The 20,251-nt window shown below is 47.1% G+C and overlaps 1 protein-coding gene across 2 annotated transcripts in view; it reads left to right on the top strand.

Moving 5' to 3' along the window:
* LOC144761752 (uncharacterized) overlaps positions 1–20,251 on the top strand; it is a 136,321-nt gene that overhangs the window by 105,103 nt on the left and 10,967 nt on the right. For both annotated transcript variants that reach the window (XM_078647004.1, XM_078647005.1), the window contains 3 exons: positions 3,624–3,695; positions 6,582–6,671; positions 7,362–7,433. In XM_078647004.1, coding sequence (XP_078503130.1) covers positions 3,624–3,695; positions 6,582–6,671; positions 7,362–7,433 — 234 coding nt within the window. The remainder of the gene's footprint in view (positions 1–3,623; positions 3,696–6,581; positions 6,672–7,361; positions 7,434–20,251) is intronic.

Raw genomic sequence — 20,251 nt, 5'->3', positions numbered from 1 at the left:
AGGGATTCCAGTATTCCCTTATTTGGACGACTGGCTGATCAAAGCGGAGTCATCAGAGAGAGTGCTCCATCATTTGCGAGAGACAACCCAGTTGTTGTACAGGTTGGGTTTTTCAATAAATGTACCCAAGTCTCACCTGGTGCCCTCCCAGCGCAACCTGTTCATAGGTGCGGTACTGGACACAACCGTATGTCGTGCATTCCCTCCCCCTCAAAGGATTCGCGACATACGGGAGATGATTCCTTTGTTTTACAATGGAGCGGTCGTTCCAGTCCTGAAGGTCCTTCGCCTGCTCGGTCTGATGGCTTCATGCATTCTGTTGGTCAACCATGCACGCTGGCACATGAGGGCGCTCCAGTGGTGCCTCCGCAAGCAGTGGTATCAGCACAGCGGAGATCTCAGGGAGTCAGTGAGGATCTCCAGAGAAGCTGCAGCGGATCTGTCTTGGTGGGGCGTGGAAGGCAATCTGTCCCAAGGAAAGCCTTTCCAACTTCCCCCATCGGTGGCCACGGTGATAACGGATGCATCCACTCTCGGGTGGGGTGCTCATCTGGGGGATCTGGAGGTCAAGGGCCTTTGGTCTCCAGAGGAAAGGTTGCTTCACATCAACCTTCTAGAATTGCGGGCAATACGTTTGGCGCTCAAGGCCTTCCTCCCTTCCCTTCGCAGTCAGTCTGTTCAAGTCCTGACGGACAACACGACCGCGATGTGGTACGTCAACAAGCAGGGAGGGGTAGGGTCGCAGTGTCTCTGCAGAGAGGCTCTGCGTCTCTGGTCCTGGGTTCAGGACCATCAGATTTGTCTGATGGCAAATCATCTGGCCGGGGTTCTGAACGTTCGTGCAGACAGTCTCAGTCGGCAGTTCTCTGCCGACCACGAGTGGAGGCTTCACCCGGAGGTGGTTCACGACATCTTTCGGATGTGGGGGACTCCTCGGGTGGACCTGTTCGCCACTCACGAGAATGCGCACTGCCTGTCGTTCTGCAGTCTCCAGTATCCGACGCAAGGAGCCTTGGGGGACGCGTTTCAGTTGAGTTGGAGAGGTCAACTCCTTTACGCGTTTCCCCCCATACCCTTGATTCCTCGGGTTCTGAGGAAGATTCGCCAAGACCGGGCCCAAGTCATATTGGTCGCCCCGGATTGGCCAAGAAGGGTGTGGTATACAGATCTACTCCACCTCTCCTCTCACCCGCCGCTCCGTCTCCCTCTCAGGGCAGACCTCCTCTCTCTGATGGAGGGGCAGGTTCTACACCCCCACCTCCAGACATTGCACCTTCATGTCTGGAGATTGAACGGGCCAACCTGAATTCCTTTTCCCTTCCGCCTGACGTTGTGGATGTCATCTTGTCAGCCAGGCGTGACTCCACTAAGTCCATCTATTCTTATAGATGGTCGAAATTTGTCACGTGGTGTGGGGAAAGGTCTGTTGATCCTTTGAAGGCCCATTTGTCTAATGTTCTCCAATTTGCCCTTTCTTTGGCGCGGCAGGTTCTGGCGGTTGCCACGGTAAAGGGTTACCTGTCGGCGCTGTCGGCTTTTCTCTGCTTGCCTGACCAGCCTTCTCTTTTTAAGTCTCCTGTGGTCTTAAGGTTTTTGAAGGGTCTTACTAATATGTTCCCTCCTTCACCTTTCATTGTGCCTCAGTGGGATTTGAATCTTGTATTGACCTTTTTGATGGGTGTTCCCTTTGAGCCTCTCCACAAATGTCCCATGAGGCTTCTTACCCTTAAGACAGTCTTCCTGGTTGCAATAACCTCGGCAAGGAGGGTTAGTGAGCTTCAAGCTCTTAGTTCCAAGCCCCTATTACTGACCATTCATGCTGATCGAATGGTTCTTAGGACCAGGGCTGCTTTTCTGCCTAAGGTGGTAACTCCCTTCCATCTAGGACAGTCCATTACCCTTCCTACCTTCTATCCTCCCCCTCACCCTTCCAAGGAGGAAGAGAGACTGCACCGTCTGGACCCTAAGAGGGCGGTGTCCTTTTACTTGGACAGATACAAGGACTTTCGTTTGGAAGACCAGCTCTTCGTTGGATTTGCTGGCTGCAAGAAAGGAAGGGCGGTCCATAAAAGAACTTTATCGAGATGGATCGTCCTCTGCATAAAGATCTGCTACTCTTTGGCCGGTAAGGAACCACCAGAGGGTATAAGGGCTCATTCTACAAGAGCTAAGTCTTCATCCTCAGCATTGGCTAGAGGTGTACCTGTTGAGGATATTTGTAGGGCGGCAACTTGGTCTTCCCTCCACACTTTCGCGAAGCATTACTGCTTGGATTCCGAAGTGAGGAGGGACGGCCACTTTGCTCGCTCTGTCCTTCAGGATTTCCTGGTTTAGAAGAGTGGACACCCTCCTCCGGGAGTGGGGACTGCTGTGGGACTCTATTCACAAGGTGAGGAATCCACACGGCAGATGTATCTATCAGAAGAACAAGTTACTTACCTTCGGTAACGCTTTTTCTGGTAGATACTATATCTGCCTGTGGATTCCTCACTGACCCACCCGCCTCCCCGTTGTCCACTCTTCTATGCCAGAGTTACTGTAATGTAATATATATATATTTTGTTGTCAAGGAAATGTTTCAATTGCTTTCCTGCTTTTGCTTAACACTGTGTGTTTTGCCTTGAGTATTGTGTACTGTGTATACTTGTATATTTCTACTGTCATTGGTCCGTCCGTGTGCCTCGATGGCACGGAAAAAAGGGCGGAACTGATGTCATCACGCCGGCGTGGGCCTATTATAGGCGTCGGTGACGTCAGCGGAGTCGCGAGCGAGGTCGTGTCTCTATGACGTCAGGAGTCCACGTCGGCGCGAGGCTACGAAAAAAGAATTTCCGAATGTTGCTGACGCAGGGGGTATTCACAAGGTGAGGAATCCACAGGCAGATATAGTATCTACCAGAAAAAGCGTTACCGAAGGTAAGTAACTTGTTCATCAGCTTTAGATTTGAACTCTCATGACACTCTTAATCATTAGTGAACACACGCATATAGGCAGTGACACCAGACTGCAATTACAAAAAAGAATAAAGATGCATGAGTGTAGTACCAATAAATAGCACACACTGCATAGCCAGGTTGATGTTTAGGAAAACGCGCCTCACTTTGCACATGTTAAGCTATACCTCACCTTTCTCTGCAAAATTATGTGACTTTAATCAATCTTACAAGTTTACGGTTGTTGTTTCGAATTAGTATATTTCACTAGGATCCACCTCTTTCAAATGGCTATGAACCTGCCCATGCCTTACATCCTAACAAGGTGAACATGTATCCTTGCTGCCAGAAAAAATACTTTATACAGTCTATTTATACTCATAGAATGTCTAAAGGCAAACTAGCTGCATACACTGCTCAGACACATGAGATCTTTAAAGCCTTTAACCACTTAAGGGTACCATGGCTAAAGATATGACTTTACAGCTAAATAATATAGTCATCTCCTAGGTCACATGTTAACTAGAAAATAGGTTGCTGGCAACAAATTCTGTGCAATCATGGTCTACTTAAACTTGGGTGCCACTAAAAGGTTTAATGAGAGTCTTTTATTGTGCTCATGGAGGGGGAGTTTGGTGTGGAAAGTGAAAATGGGTATGTTTTGCCTAATGCAATTTTTACCTTTACAGCAGCCACAGTGGTTCCCCACAGACACAATAATGAGTGAGAGCCGAAGCCTCCTACCTTATTCTGGCGAAAGGGTGAGACGGGACATCAAAGGCCACCATGTGTTTGAGCATTTCCTTCACCATGTGTTTAAGTATTTCCTTTGCCTAAGTACATGTTATCTTTTAGTTTTCTGTCAATGTGTAGTCGAAAAAACCTGTAATTTCTTGCCACATCTCCCTCTCTATAACTGACTAAACAATCTGCTCTATCATACATTATCTTATCTTACTGCCTCATCCTTCAATGGATTTTACCCAAAGTGATTACATCTTTATCTGCCACATGCATCAACCTTTGGATTTGCGATTCCTAAATAGCGATTTTTAAGGAATCGCTATTTTGGAATCACAAATCCCTATGCATGTAGGAATCTCAAAATAAATTGCGATTACTTAATATTACCTAATAGCGATTTGTAAATTGTGAAACGCTATTAGGGAATGTTACTCCATTCTTTCCCATGGACCTACAGACCCATAGGAATGAATGGGAATGCATTTGCAAATTGCGATTACCAAATTGGTAATCGCAAATTGCGAATGCAATTCCAAGGGTTGCAGGGGGCCTAAGGCCCCCCTGATGCACCCCCCAAAAATGTTAAGTGTGCACATGTGGCGCACACACATGCCCTAAGGGAATGTTTGTGTGCTACATCTCACTATGAAAAATGCAATTTTGTGCATTTTTCAAAGAACGCGCAAATTACCATCAACTTGAAGTTGATGGTAATTAACATTTCCTAAAGGCACACTTTGCATTTAGGAAAGGCTTGATGCATCGCCTTTAGGGAATCACAAATTGACATTCCCTAAATACATTAGCAATTTAGGTAATCGTAAAAATGTACGACGACCTAATTTGCAAATGGAAATGAGTTCATGCATCAGAAAAGGCCTTTTTCTGGTCGAAAATGGTCTAATTCGCCGAATCGGTCCATTTGCGTCTGGAAAGAAGGTTGTTGCATGTGGCCCTAAGTTCTTTGAGTTTTGGCATAAAGTTTCCATAGGTTTGTTAACTTCAAATGAATGCTGTTTCATCAAGGTTAATATAGGCTACTAATTGATTCTTTACATAGATGACTATTTACAATGTATATTTCTCAAGGCAGCATAGTTTATGCAATAGTACTATATACACACAGCCAAAATGTATGAGGAAGGGTTTATGTGAATCACTGCTGCTTCTTTCTTTTTTGATTCCAACGTTACCAGCTAAACTAGGCATTCAGACTCTCAATATAAAATACACCATGATCTTCTGGATAAATTAGCAATTCCAAGCAAACCTTTGAAACTGTTTATATCATCACCACCAGAAAGCAAGCTTTCTCTTAATGAAGTAGACCCAGACTGATGGCTTGTACAAACTTCAACTGTGCAAAAGTAAATAGGACTTTCCCTAGCTTTGTAAATGCATATTTAATGGCAGCACCCATCTTAATGTCATACACAAGTAGAAACATGGTGTCCTTTACATATATTTTACAAACAAGTCTATGAGAATTATGATGTCTTTTGTGATACAAGGTTTGGAATACAACATTTTCAGAAATATATGCAGTTAATTCAATGCCCTATGCCAGAGCCACCAAACTCTACCATCACTCTTACCAAGATCTACTGACTACATTTTAATCTTTGTACTCCTTAATGATAAGACCAGGACATGGTATTGACAGATCAGAAACGTGTCATGGACTAGATTGGTAGGGAGGTCGAGAATCAAGATTGCATTGAAGTACCAGAGAAGAAGCTCATTCCAGTGTTGAAGCTTTACACCCAAAGCTGCCATAATAAATGTGACTACTCTGCCAGAGTAACTTTTAATGCATGATAAATATTCTTTGGTACATAAGAAGCCTCCTCCATCTCTGCTGACTTAGGCCCAGTCCCTCAAGGAGCTTGTGGAATCCTGCAAGCTTCATAATATGTTGCTGGACTACCAAGGTCTTACAGGAATGCTAGAGAAATCTTAGGAAAAAACACACATGCGCACACCATGCAATGTGTATCTAGTCTGTAGTCTTTTGAAAACTCTTACATTATCATACTCAGAAGAGTCTAGTGACTGGTGCAACTTCACACAATCTGGATAAGCATTCCGGTGCAAGAGAACAACTGACATGAGATTTTGTCAGCTTGTTTAGATCACTACCGCTGAGATTCCCTGGACGCGATGTTGACTCATCAAAACCTGCAAAACTAAAAAGGTGCACGTGGACATCATTATTTCCCAGGGAAGTTTTCCAAAGATGTATTTTGAACAGAGTGATACACAACCCAAAAGAAAGGGCTACACTCAGGGCCAGACTGGCCATACCGGGCACCCGGCGATTCCCCGGTAGGCTGCTAGGGTGGGGGCCAGATTTGGGCCCCTGGGGGGCCATTGTTGTTACCAGGGTTCGGCAATATCGGCCACTGTAACAAAATCTGCTGAAACTGGGCCTTGCAAATGTCTCGGCTGCACTCTCCCTCACCCAGCGGAGGCCGGCTGACCAATTTGCCAGGGCCAGTTTCTGTTCCCAGTCCGGCCCTGGCTACACTGAGTGAATATTTGGCTTGCCGCTGTACCTGCATATACCCAGGCATATATAAATATTTTTCTATATATATCTATATATCTATCTATATATACATATATATATATGTGTATGTGTGTGTGTGTATAGCTTGATGATATACACATAATGCATATATATATTTAAGCACTGCAGATGTGCATTCAGAATAAAAACTCTATGCTTACTTATATATACTTCTCAAAATGTTGGTTATGTTTTTGTTGTAAAATGGTAGGACAATATTAATAACTTGCTATCCTCAAATACAAAGTTGTGGGCAGAGCAGGAACGTGAGCCTCATTAATGGAGCTGGAGTTGGCCTTAATATTTGCTGAAGTCATTTTTGGATTCTTTACAGCTTCCTGTATGGCTTTCTAGAGACCGCATGAGACAGAGGAGTTTTTCATTGATCTTGTGTACCCCACATCATATTGCTGGAAGAGTATGGGTAAGTGAAAAAGCATTTTAATGGAGTAATAGGAGCCAGGTATATGGGTGTTTCAGTTGCCCTCCATGCCTGTTCTCTAACATTGGATCCACCATAAATTTTGTTTCCCACACCCTGCTCCCAATATATAACCAACCTGGCCAGCCTCTAAACAAAGCTGTTCCAATCATTTCTCAAAAACCAATAATACCTCTAAACCTTAGACGATCTTCTTAGTATCTCCACTTGTTGCGCTGTCATTAAGTCCACTTCACTGTTCGACTATGCTTCTTTTCTTGCAAATTATTTCCCCTTTCCTCTTCTTTCCCCTTATGTCTGGATTAGACGTCACTCTTCTTTTAGCTTCCCCATTTCATTTTCTGGCACTTCCTCCCACACCTACCTAACCTACAAATAAAGTGTAAATAAGTTCAATGGGTATAGATTTTCATACACATTGGATATTTTTTGGCTTGCTACTTTTAACCACATCCGTATTTCTACATTTACATGCACATGCTTTTCATGTAATTCATAAAGATTGCATCAGGTAGATAAACTTGGCATTTAAAGGAGCATGTGACTAACTTCTTAAACGTGGGCGCTGCTAAACATTTGATGAGGGTTTTTCATTATGGGTATGGTGTTATGTGGATAATGGAAGTGGGCCTTGGAGTAAATTTTGCCACATGTAATTTTTCACCACTTCAGCAGCCACGCTGGCCCACCACAGAGGCAATGATGAGGCAGAACAACAGCTTGATACTTTACTCTGGCGAAAGGGTAAGTGAGACAATATTTCAGAGGCCACCATATTTTTGAGGCTTTTCTTTGTCACAGTACATTTTATCTAGTTGGCTTCTAGCAATGGTGGATGGTCTACAAAGCCAATCGCATCCCTTGCCCTCGGCCCCCTTCTAAAGCAAAACTGTACAATCTCTTCTTTACAGCATCCTAATCTTATTGGCCTCTGGGTTTTGAAATTACTGTTTCTGAAGGTTTATCAATGGCAAATAAATGCTGTTTTTGCAAGGATTAATAAAGGCCACCAATCAATTCTTTACATAAATAAATATTTTCAATGCACAATTTGCAAGACAGTCTGTCTCTCATCCTTTAATCACAACCACTTTTCCAGGTGAGTTTGCAAATATTCTGCCATTGATACAGAGATTATATTTATTTCTACTTGCTAGATCTGCAGTATTTATAGATATCCACATCACCATTTACAACTGCCTAAGACCTCTTGTGACAGTTTTAATGATCACAATCCAAAATAAAAGTACCCCCTTCGTGCCCTGCTGTTACCTCATAAAATTTAGCAGTTTTTTGTAAATAGTGACAGCACTTTTGACATAACAGGGACAATATGTTTGTCAGTTCAATGGGGAGTGCTAATCCTATTTCAGACACAAACTCATTGTTGATGTTTGCAGATCACTTGCCCTCCCACCCTTCTTGGTATATGACGTCACCAGAACCCCTCTATAGCATATCGGACCATATTACATGTTACCTTTTATGTATTTTTTATTTTACGTATTTACTTTGGGGTAATAAACCTGAAAAAGATTGATTTCAAAGAGACAAATGTTTATTGACAATAGTAAATAAAATATTTGATTATACTGTTTAGTTGCCTGCAGGGAAATAAAAAGTAATCTTTGATTATGCTGAATATGGAATTTTATTAAAAAAACACTGTCTGTTAGTAAACACATTCTTCTTGTACGAGTAAGGGATTGGCCAAACTGTTCTCTCAAAGGTACAGCTAACAATGACATTTATTCTCCTTACACTCCTAAAATAACCCCTGCTCAACCCTGTCATAGCTTGGCATGAGCAGGAAGGCTTATTTCAGAGGCAGTGTGTTAAGCAATGGTGAACACAACACATACAGTACTACAGTGAAAACACTACAGATGGACTCAACACAGGTTTTACAAAAATAAGTATTCTTTGTATAGACTGAACACAAGACCCAAACGACAAAAATCCTCAATTTAGTAGTAAGAAAATGACTTTAAAATGGTAGAAATAACTCAGTTCACTTTAGATGGTAAATGCGACACGTTTCTCACAAAGTACCTTTGAATGCGTCACGCAAGATAAACAAAAGGTTCGCAGGGAGAACGATGCGTCGGTTCCTTGCTACCGGGGAGGCAATGCGCCTGTTCCTCGGTGCTTGCACAAAGTAGGCGATGTGTCTGTTCCTTACCGGAGAGGAGGTGATGCGATGATCTCGTGGGGTGTCCCGGTTGCGATACAACAAGATGGCGCCTTGATGCGATGCGACGATCCGATGCAATATGAGAAGATGGCGCCCTTGATGCAATGCAACAACGTGAAGACGATGCATGAACCCATGACGATCGTGCGGCGACTCTGTAAATTTGGAGCTGCGACAGGCCCTGTGATACGCTGCTCCAGTATTGCGATGACGACCCTTACGGCAGCGACACGCTTCTCTGGTGATGAGACGACACACAGCTGCGGCGGAGACACGCTTCTCCGGTGATGGGATGGCAACCCTTGCGGTGACAGCACGCTTCTCTGATGATGCAACGGCAACAGCTGCGGATGCAACAAGCTTCTTCGCGTTGAGTCGTGTTTCCAGCACCCAACAGCATGCCGGCTTCTGCAGACAGAATTCCCAGCAAAGAAATTCAGGGAGGAGCTGGTGGTGAAGTCTTGTATCCCTAAGACTTCAGCAGGAAGCAAGCACAGTTCAAGCCCTTGGAGATTCTTCTTCAAGATGATGAAAGTTGCAAATAAAAGTCTTTCTCCTTTCCTTGGCAATAAAGAAACCACTGCAGGCCAACCCCAGCAATTAAACACTGGCACAGGGGTAGTCAAAAACTCCTGCAGATTCTCTGGTTCTTCTCCTTGGCAAAAGGTCCGTCTTGATGACCAGAATTGATTTAAAGTTCCGGGGTCTGGCTCCCCATTTTTATACACACAAATCCTTTGTCTCTGAAGGCAGAGAGTGTCTGTACCTAGTCCAAACCAGTTCTGGGTGCATTCTGCCAGTGCACAACTTCTTCCTTTGTCAGGGTGGGCTAGGGTCATCAGATGCACCACAGGAGGTGGAACAAGCATTGTGGAAGGCAGGCACAGCCCTATTTAGGCCCAGGTGCTACTCCTCCCACCACTCCCAATGCAGATAGGTCTATTCAGCCTTGTGCCGACTCACCCTATCTCCTGGAGCCACCCCAGCCCCTGTCACTCACAAACCAGACATGGAATACACAACCTGGCAGGCTTGGATGGTTAGGCAAGAAAATACCCACTTTCTAAAAGTGGTATTTTCAAACAGGGAATGTTAAAACCAATGTCACTAAAATATGTATTTTATCATTCTGAGTTCGGGCATACTAAATTCGTTTTTCTACCATGTTCTCTAGGTCAGTTAGGATTATAAGATGTTATAATCAAACTGCCCATTCTGGCCTATGGTGACAGGGAGCCTTGCAATAGTGAAAAACAAAATTGGCTGTTATTCACTATCAGGACATGCCACACACATCAGGGTGTCCTACCTTTCACGTACAATGCACCCTGCCCTGGGGCTTACCTTAGGGGTGTCCAACATGTAGAAAAGGGAAGGTTTATGGACTAGTAAGAGGGAGCACTTACCAAGTCGACTGCACACAGGCTCTGCAATGGCAGGCCTGAGACACACTTTACAGCTGCTTCTGTGGGTGGCACAATCAGTGCTGCAAGCCCACTAGCAGCCTTTGATCAACATGCCCTGGGCACACATGGTGCACTGTACTAGGGTCTGACAAGTAAATCAAATAAGCCAATCATGGAGTCTCTAATACATTACAATAATTTACAATAGGGAGCACTTGCACTGTGGCACTGAATAGCAGAGGTACAGTGCCCAAAGCATCTAAAACAAGCAAAAAAAAATCAAAAACAGAGGGGACAACAGCAAAAAATGGAAGGGAGACTCACGCCAATGGTACCAGGTCTAACATGTGTCCCCTCCAGCTAAAATGTGAGGAGAACTACTCAACCTCTTGGGAGTCCTCTTCACTAAGGCAGAAAAATCTGGACAGACCATCAGCATTGGCGTGTTCTGTACCAGGGCGGTGTGCCACCTTAAAGTCCATCCCCTGTAGGGAAATGGTTTGGACCACCTCAACAACTTTTGAATCTCACCCCCCATCTGCATCAACCATCTGAGGTTCCTGTGGTCTGTCTGAACTTGGAAGTGAGTCCCAAACAAGTATGGTCTCAACATCTTCAGTGCCCAGACCACAGCAAATGCCTTACGCTCAATTGCACTCCACCTGTGTTCCTGTTGAAGTAACCTCCTAATGATGAAGGCTACAGGTCGGTCTAGGCCCTCCTCATTGATCTGTGAAAGATCAGCTCCCACACCATGCTCTGAAGCGGCTGTTTGGACAATGAATTCCTTTAAAAAGTTGTGCGCCTGAAGGTCGGGTGCTGTGCACAGGGCAAGCTTCAGGGCATCAAAAGCTTTCTGACAGGTGTCAGTCCAGTTCACTTTCTTGGGCTGCTTCCTGGAAGTCAGCTCAGTCAAGGGTGCAACAATGTTGCCATACCCCTTGACAAACCTCCTATAGTACCCTGTGAGTCTTAAAAAGGCTCTCACCTGTGTCTGGGTTTTGGGGAGTTCCCATGCCGGGATGATATCAATCTCGGTTTATAGGGTCACCACCTGGCCGCTTCCTACCTGGTGCCCCAAGTCCACCACGGAACCCTACCCGATCTGGCACTTACTCACCTTGATCGTGAGGCCTGCTCTGTGCAGCACCATCAACACTTCCCAGAGGCGGAGCAGATGTTCTTCCCAACTGGTGCTGAACACTGCAATATCATTGAGGTAGGCAGCACTGAAATCTTCCAGTCCAGCCAACACCTGGTTGACCAACCTCTGAAAGGTGGCAGGGGCATTCTTCATCCCAAAGGGCATAAGCCGGAATTGGTAGTGCCCATCTGGTGTGCAGAATGCTGACCTCTCTTTGGCCCCATCAGTCAAGGCGATCTGCCAGTGCCCAGACATCAAATCAAATGTCCTGAGGTACCGTGCAGCCCCTAGCCAATCAATTATCTCATCAGCTCTGGGGATGGGGTGCGCGTCAGACCTGGTGACTGAATTGAGTCCTCGGTAGTCCACACAGAACCGGAGTTCGGTGTGGCACCAAGTGTGGCAGCCTTTGGGACCAAGACCACTGGGCTGGCCCAAGGGATGTTAGAGGACTTAATCACCCCTAAGGAAAACATCTTGTAGACCTCCTCCTAGATGTATGCTCTGACCCGGTAATCCACTTTGTAAGCCTTGTGCTTAACAGGAGTACTGTCCCCAGTGTCTACATCATGGATGCACCAATCAGTAACACCAGGAACCAGGAAGAACAAATCAGAGAATTGCCCCAACAGTTGGCGACAATCATTCTGCTGCTCAGGGGTCAGGGTGGAAGAAAGGTTTACTCCATCCACTGATCCATCTTGCTCTGTTGCATACAGAAGGTCAGGAAGAGGGTCAGCCTCCTCCTCCATTCCAGCATCTGTTGCTAGGAGCATGCCCACTTCGGACCTTTCTAAGTGGGGCTTCATGTGGTTGACATGTAAATGTAAAAAAATGTAAATCTGTATTTGTAAAGCGCAAACTAGTCACCCTTACGGGTCTCAAGGTGCTGGGGGCCATTGTGGAAATTAAGTGAGCTAATGCCCAGAGTCACATGGTGCTGAGCTGAGATGCCACCGGCCGGAGCCCGGGATCGAACTGTGAGCCCTGTGCTCCGTAGTCAGCCACCCTGGCCGCTGCACCACAACTCTCCACTCCATGTAGGACCCGCAAAGTGTTCCTGGGAGATCGCAAGTCCACCAAGTAGGTGACATCACTTTTGCACTCCACCACCTCAAATGGTCCGATCCACTTCACCTGCAGCGCAAAGGGCTCCACTGGGGCCATGACCCAAACTTTCTGACCAGGTTGAAGCTCAATCAGAGTGGCATTCTGATTGTACCACCCCTTCATATCTTCCTGGCTAGCTTCCATATTCGCCTGAGCGATTTGTCTGAATCGCCTAGTCTGGTTCCTGAAGGCCGGAATGTAGCTATATACATCCTGGGGAGGTTTCCTGGGAGTTTTCTCCCAGCCTTCCTTAACCAGACCCAGAGGTCCTCTTACCAGGTATCCATACAGCAGTTCAAAGGGACTGAACCCTAAGGACTTCTGTGGCACCTCACGGTAAGCAAAGCAAAGGCATGGCAAGAGGACGTCCCACTTATGCCTCATAGGTTCCTCAAGACTCATAATCATGCCTTTGAGGGTCCAGTTGAATCTCTCAACCAGCCCATTACCTTGGGGGTGCTACGGAGTGGTGAACTTATAAGTTACTCCACACTCCTGCCACAGGGACTTCATATACTTAGAAATTAAGTTTGTATCACGGTCTGACACCACCTCTCTGGGGACATCCACACTGGAGAAAATCCCCATCAGTGTATGTCCCACCACGGGGGCCGTCACTGTCCTGAGAGGGATGGCTTCAGGGGAACCGGGTAGCATGGTCCACCAAGACCAGGATAAACCTGTTGCCCATGGCTGTCTTGGGGTCCATAGGCCTCACAATGTTAACGCCCACCCTTTCAAAGGGGGTGCTGACCACAGGGCAGGGCTGGAGAGGAGCCTAGTGCTTCCTCCCACTCTTCCCACCTGCCTGGCAATTTTGACCAGTCCTACAATGAGTGTCTGAACTCTTGCGCATCTGGGGCTAATAAAATTGGGTGACAAGCCTTTCAAAGGGCTTGTCCTGTCCCAGATGTCCAGCTAATGGTACATCATGAGCCAAACCCAGTAGTGAGGCGCTGAAGCGCTGGGGTACCACCAGCACACTGGCTGACCCAGGCTCAGCAGCCTTAGGCTCACTTTACAGGAGGTCATTCTCCCTGTAGATCCAATGTGACCCAGACTGATCACCTGCTGCCTGGCTTGTGGCCAACCCACAAGAGAAGGGCACTTCTTCTGTACTGCACAGAATTCCTCCCTGGAGGGTCCTCCTTCTTGCTGCAAATGGGTCAGCTCAGGCAGGTCTCCCAGTTTGACAACTTGCTCCCCTGTAGGTTCCAGGGAATCCCCCTAAAGGTCTGCCTCCTACTGGAACGTGGGAACAACGGGGGCTGGTTTCCCGAGCCCCCACCTCTTCTCTTTAAGGCAGGTACCTGGGCTATACATTCAGGCTCCAAGTCCTCTTGAACACCTCAACTGGCTTCCATAGACCGAGTAGTCACACACACCCACTCAGGCAAACCCAACATCTCTAAATGAGACCTTCTCCCCACCTTAGCCCAAGCAGAGCTCTCTAAATCATTGCCCAACAGACAATCCACAGGCATGGCTGGCCTCACAGCTACTTGGAGAGTACCTGAGACCCCCCCACTCAAAGGGAACCTGAGCCACCTTGCAGAGGCTCTCAGTGTTGTCAGCGGCAACAACCGGGTAAAATGCATTGGGGACCACCTGCTCTTCAGATACCAGCTGACAACTGACAGCTGTCATACTGGCCCCTGTGTCTCTCAGAGCCTCCACCCTATGGCCATTGACGGTCACCCACTGCCTGTATTATTTTGTGTTATCAGGCAGCTGGGTCCTGGGGACCACCTCCCAATCTCCTAAAGAGACAAGGGACATTTCTGCGGGACCCCACCCACCTTGGGCATCCATCTCCTCCCTTCCCCGGGCTACACTTGCCACCTGACGGGGTGGTGCATGGGGTGGTGCCTTGCAATGCTTTTGGGGGCACTGGGGATCATACCAACGGTGGCCCACTTGCTTACACTGAAAGTAGGGGGCCCCTTGTGAACAGGTTTACCTGTCAGGGGCTCTGACTTCTTCTCAGGGGAAGGCTGGGAACCCTTATCTTGGTTCCCTTGGGAATTACTTTGGGGCCCTTTCTGGAACTCCCTTCATTTACCATTGTCCCCCCCACTCTTCTGCTGGGGACCCTGCCCACCATTGGCAGAGTCGCCCACATGACCCTTGTGGACCCGGGTACCCACCCAGCGGTCAGCCTCCTCAGCAAGCTTCCTAGGGTTAATTAGCTTGCTATCAATAAGGTGCTGGCGTAGCCCTGGAAAACAATTACCAGACAAGTGCTCCTATACCAACAAATCATAGAGCTCCTCAAAAGTACTCACTTTACTACCCTTCACCCAACCATCCATAGCTCTGCAAAAGAAAGACACATATTCTAATCAGGTGGTTGCCTCCAGCTTCTTACAATTCCTGAACCTCTGTCTACAGAGTTCTGGGGTCAATCCATACCTGGTCATCAGGGATTCCTTCATGTGGGCATAAAACATTCTACTCTCACTGGGCGGGTCTAACAATGTATCCCTCCCATCACTAACAAAGCGGCCCCCCAACCCTCCTCCCCAATCCTTCTAAGCGGCCCGGTGGGCCAACATTGCCATTTCATAGGCTGCAAACCACTGCCCAATATCTTCATGCTTATGGAAATCTTTGATGACATCCTTGGGGAAAGATACCCTGCCTTCTGCAGGCACAGATGGTGAGCTGCCACCAGAGGGACTAATTTCTAAACTTTTAGCCTTAAGCTTCAATTCCCTCAAAAATCTCTCATGTGCTAATTTCTCTTTTTCCCTTTCAAAAGCTATTCTGTTATCCTCAACTTCCAGCTTCTTAATCCCTAGGTCCTTTTGACCCTCCAACTTGAGCTTGGCCATCTCCATTCTATGCAATGTATTTATCTCCCTGTCCTCCAGCTCTCCTGGGGACAGGCCCTTGGAAGAAACACTGCTACCTATTGGGGAAGACACTCTCTCCCTGGCTGGACCCAATGGCCCATCTAGCTGCCCTTCTGCATTCTCAGCCTCCTCTGCAGGCTCTTCCACATGCTCAGAGGCATTTCTTGCTTCCACCCAGGCCCTCAGCGCCTTTTGGAACTCATCTTTCTTGGTGAGGCCTGATGTAGCAACTTTAAGTTTTCTACGGATAGCTTCCAGCTGTTTCACATTGCAGGCCTCCAACCTTTCTTCCTCAAAATCTAGATCCATATATGCGTCGCATGCTGCTTTACTCATGGCAATAAGAACGGGCAGTCTTTAGCAAAAAAAGCAGTTCCAAGGAAAAATAATTCTACCCAAAAAAATTTATATGGTTGCGTTTGGTCTGCACTCACTAGTAGTATACACCAATCACTGTATATGAGTCACAAATGCAAGTCCAAATCCTCACCACTGACCACCAATGTTAGAACTGGGGGTCTCTAGTTGGCAATGGCTTGCACCTTTGTCCAAATAGGGACCCTTTCTTCTAGTCAGTAAGGGGGCTACACTCCTAAAAATAACACCTGCTCAACCCTGTCGTAGCTTGGCATGAGCAGGAAGGCTTATCTCAGAGGCAGTTTGTAAAGCATCTGTGAACACATACAGTAGGGGTAATTTGCGAAGCCACGCTACGCAAAGCTTCGCGAAACAGTAAAAAATCTCAGAGTTCCGCGAACACATGGAATTACTTGTTCTGCCCGTTCGCAATGCTTTTTTCCTGCTCGCGAATGCTGTTTGCGTGCTCGGGGGAAATATGTTGCGAACAAGCATTTTGAAAACGCAAACAAGCAAAAAATTATGCGGAGCAGCGGATCGTGGAATTTTTGGCAATTCCGCGTTCTCCGCGGAAAACACAAAATTACCCAAATTCCGCGAGCAGAATGGAATTTACCGCCCAGGCCTAACAGTAATACAGTGAAAACACTGCAGATGGACACAACACATGTTTTATAAAAATAAGTATTCTTTACATAGACTTACCACAAGACCCAAACGACAAAAATCCACAATACAGCAGTAAGAAAATGACTTTAGGATGGTAGAAATAACTCAGTTCATGTTAGATGGTAAATGCGACACGTTTCTTACAAAGTACCTTTGGATGCGTCACGCAAGATACACAAAAGGTTTCAGGGAGGCGATGCGTCTGTTCCTCATGCTTGCGCAAAATAGGCGATGCGCCTGTTCCTAAACGAAGAGGAGGTAATGCGACGATCTCGTGGTGCGTCCCGGTTGAAATGAGATAAGATGGCGCCTAGATGCGATGCGACAATCCGGTGTGATGAGAGAAGATGGTACCGTTGATGCGATGCAACAACGTGAAGACGATTCATGCACGCCCGATGGCTGTGTGGCAACTCTGTAACTTTGGAGCGGCCACAGGCCCTGCGACAAGCTTCTCCAGTGATGCGATGGTGACCCTTGCGGTAGCGAACTGCTTCTCCGGTGATGCGGCGACACACAGCTGCGACAGAGACACGCTTCTCTGGTGATGTGACGGCGACCCTTGCAGTGGCGGCACGCTTCTCCAATGATGCAACGGCGACAGCTGGGGATGCGACACGCTTCTTCTCGTTGAGTCGCGCTTCCAGCTCCCAACAACACGCAGGCTTCTGCAGACAGAATACTCAGCAAGGAAATTCAGGGGGGAGCTGGTGGTGAAGTCTTGTATGTCTGAGACTTCAGCAGGAGGCAAGCACAGTTCAAGCCCTTGGTGATTCATTTTCAAGATGATAAAAGTTGCAAATAAAAGTTTTTCTCCTTTTCTTGGCAATAATGAAACCACTTCAGGCCAACCCCATCAATTAACACTGGCACAAGGTTAGTCAAAAGCTCCTGCAGATTTTCTGGTTCTTCTCCTTGGCAAAAGTCTGTCTTGAAGTCCAGAAGTGATCTAAATTTCTGGGGTCTGGGTCCCCTTTTTTATACACACAAATCCTTTGTCTCTAAAGGCAGAGAGTGTCTGTACCTAGTCCAAACCGTTCTGGGTGCATTCTGCCAGTGCACAACTTCTTTCTTTGTCAGTGTGGGCCAGGGTCATCAGACGCACCACAGGAAATGGAGCCAACATTGTAAAAGGCAGGCACAGCCCTATTCAGGCCCAGGTGCTACTCCTCCCACCACTCCCAATGCAGATAGATCTATTCAGCCATGTGCTGACTCACCCTGTCTCCTGTAGCCACCACAGCCCCTGTCACTCACAAACCAGACATGGAATACACAACCTAGCAGAGGCAGACTTGGAAGGTTAGGCAAGAAAATACCTACTTTCTAAAAGTGGTATTTTCAAACACAGAATGTTAAAACCAACTTCACTAAAATATGTATTTTATCATTCTGAGTTCAGGCATACTAAAATTGTTTTTCTACCATGATATTTATCACTAATGACATGCAAAGTGGGCATGCCAAGATGTTAGCGACTTGAAACAGTCGCTAACATCGCTATCTCCTATTACCAACTTTTGGAGATATTCGCGCTAAGCGCGAATATCTCCAAAAGCTACCACCTGCCCTGAGCAGTTCTTAGCCATGTTATCCAATGGGAGGTGGATAACATGGCTAAGAGCATTAGCTCAGTAATGCATGAATATCGCTGAGTTTTCAGCGATATTAATGCATTGCGGTCGTTTTTTATGGCATTTGCGATTAACCTTGATAATAGCAAGGTTTATCTGCGATAATTTCTGACGATGCTTAGCGGTAAAAAATTCGTTGCTAAGCATCGTTAGGGATAAATATCGCTTAACTTTGGTAATATGCCCCAACGTCTGTTAACGTTCGATTCGAAGGAAATCAGGAAGTGTTTAAAAACATTGTCTGCGCCATCTTGCCTTTTTTCAAATGCCACACTTTTGTCGTGCACGGCAGTCATTTTAGATGCCTTGACCAGACCCACTCTCTGCACGCTGTCGATCCTTAGCATGGCTCCCCACCCTCGCAAGCATCTCCCCCAGGCACTGGTCACCCTCGTTCTCTGTCTTATGCATGGGTAATAAACCTCCCCCCATCTGCGCTGCTCTTCCCTGAGAATCACACCCTGTGCCCGCCCGACACCTCCCTTTCGCCCTATTCACTACCGCACCCTCTGACACTCCTTTTCCTCTGTGTCCGATTGTCCAGGCCGGTCCTAGGCTATCAGCTAGCCCTGCAGATGTAGTTTATGGCCCCAGCTGTAAAGAATCACCCCTCTTCAAAGGAGTTATAGTAGATCAAGGCCCACACTCGATGAGATCCGTCACAGCACACGCGTTCCTACTATCTGAAAACCATCCTGTATTGTGATTGGGGAGGGGACCGAGCCTGAAGCGGAAGATTCCATGGATGACTCTTTGTACATCAAAGTTTTTACAATTATGTGTCACATTAAAAATATATAGCACTCCAACAAAGTAGTAAGATTATAAAACTTTAATAACTTATAAATATATACAACAAAACAAAAACAGTAAAAACATATAAACATTTTTAGGGAAAAACAACGAAGTAGCGGTCGGCTGTGCGAATAGTCCCAACGCAGCACAACGTCCAGATTTCTGGACGGCACCCAGGTGATGTTGCCTGGGTGCCGCACTGATTTTGGCATCCGGCGTGGGGCGTCGCGGGGGGTGGGTCATCAGTAGCAAACTGTTGTGCGAATAGTTCCAAGGCAGCAGAACGATGGCACCAAGGTGATGTCCAGTAAGTTGCCGCACTGGTTTTGGTATCCTACAATGCTGCTCCGAATAACGGCGTGGGGCGCCCCGGGGGGGGGGGAGGCGGCGGGAACGGGCCTCTCCAGGTGGAGTCTCGTCTGTTGTAGTGGGGCGCCCCTTTACCGTTTCAGTTGCCATTCCGTCCGCTTTTGGTCCACTGTGTCAAAAGCCGCAATTCAGCTGAGTTGCGCCCACTCTTGCGGTGCAGCGATAGGCGGCTGCCACAGGACTCTCAAAATGGCGGCAGGCTCTTTTCTTTTTGGGCCTGGTCCACTGAAATGGCCCTGGGACACCTTGGAAATCGGACGCTTGTCTGCTAGGTCTTGGACCCCATTCTCGAAAGCGTCCCCTCCGCCTTGAGGATTCAACAAAAGTTTTGGGGGCCCCCGACTCCTGCAGGCTTCTGGTGGGGAGCGGCTGCCATGATTGCTCGCGGAATGACCACGACGGAGCCACGAGATGGTGGTGCTTTCATGCTGACGCCAGCTTCAGTCTGAAACATCCAGAAACAAGGTGGGGCTTTCATCGTTTGGGAAAAAAAAAAGTTTTCATCCAATGAAAAGTGTTATTTTTAGGTCATATGATCAAGCCTTCCATCATTAGGAAACCAAAAGTAAAATGAACCAATGAAAAGTTTTATAAACAAGTCACATGACCTGTTATGCGGCATAGGGTATAAAATGCGGAGAAAATACGTTGGCACGTGAGGCGGCGTCAGTAGCAGACCGATGTGCGAATAGGCCGAAGGCAACACAACGCGCCAAGATCCGGATGGCACCGAGGTGGTGTCCAGCAAGTTGCAGCACTGGTGTGGCCATCCTACAATGCTGAAAGTCGGCGTGGGGCGCCCCGTTGGCCTGTGAGTTCGCGTCAGTAGCGGACCGATGTGCGAATAGGCCGAAGGCAGCACAACGCGCCAAGATCCGGATGGCACCGAGGTGGTGTCTAGTAAGTTGCCGCACTGGTGTGGCCATCCTACAATGTTGAAAGTCGGCGTGGGGCGCCCCGTTGGCCTGTGAGATGGCGTCAGTAGCGGACCGATGTGCGAATGGGGCCAAAGGCAGCGCAACAATATTT

This window comes from Lissotriton helveticus, chromosome 6 (genome assembly GCF_964261635.1).
Source record: "Lissotriton helveticus chromosome 6, aLisHel1.1, whole genome shotgun sequence".
NCBI lineage: Eukaryota > Metazoa > Chordata > Amphibia > Caudata > Salamandridae > Lissotriton > Lissotriton helveticus.
This window is presented reverse-complemented; position numbering and strand designations above follow the sequence as displayed.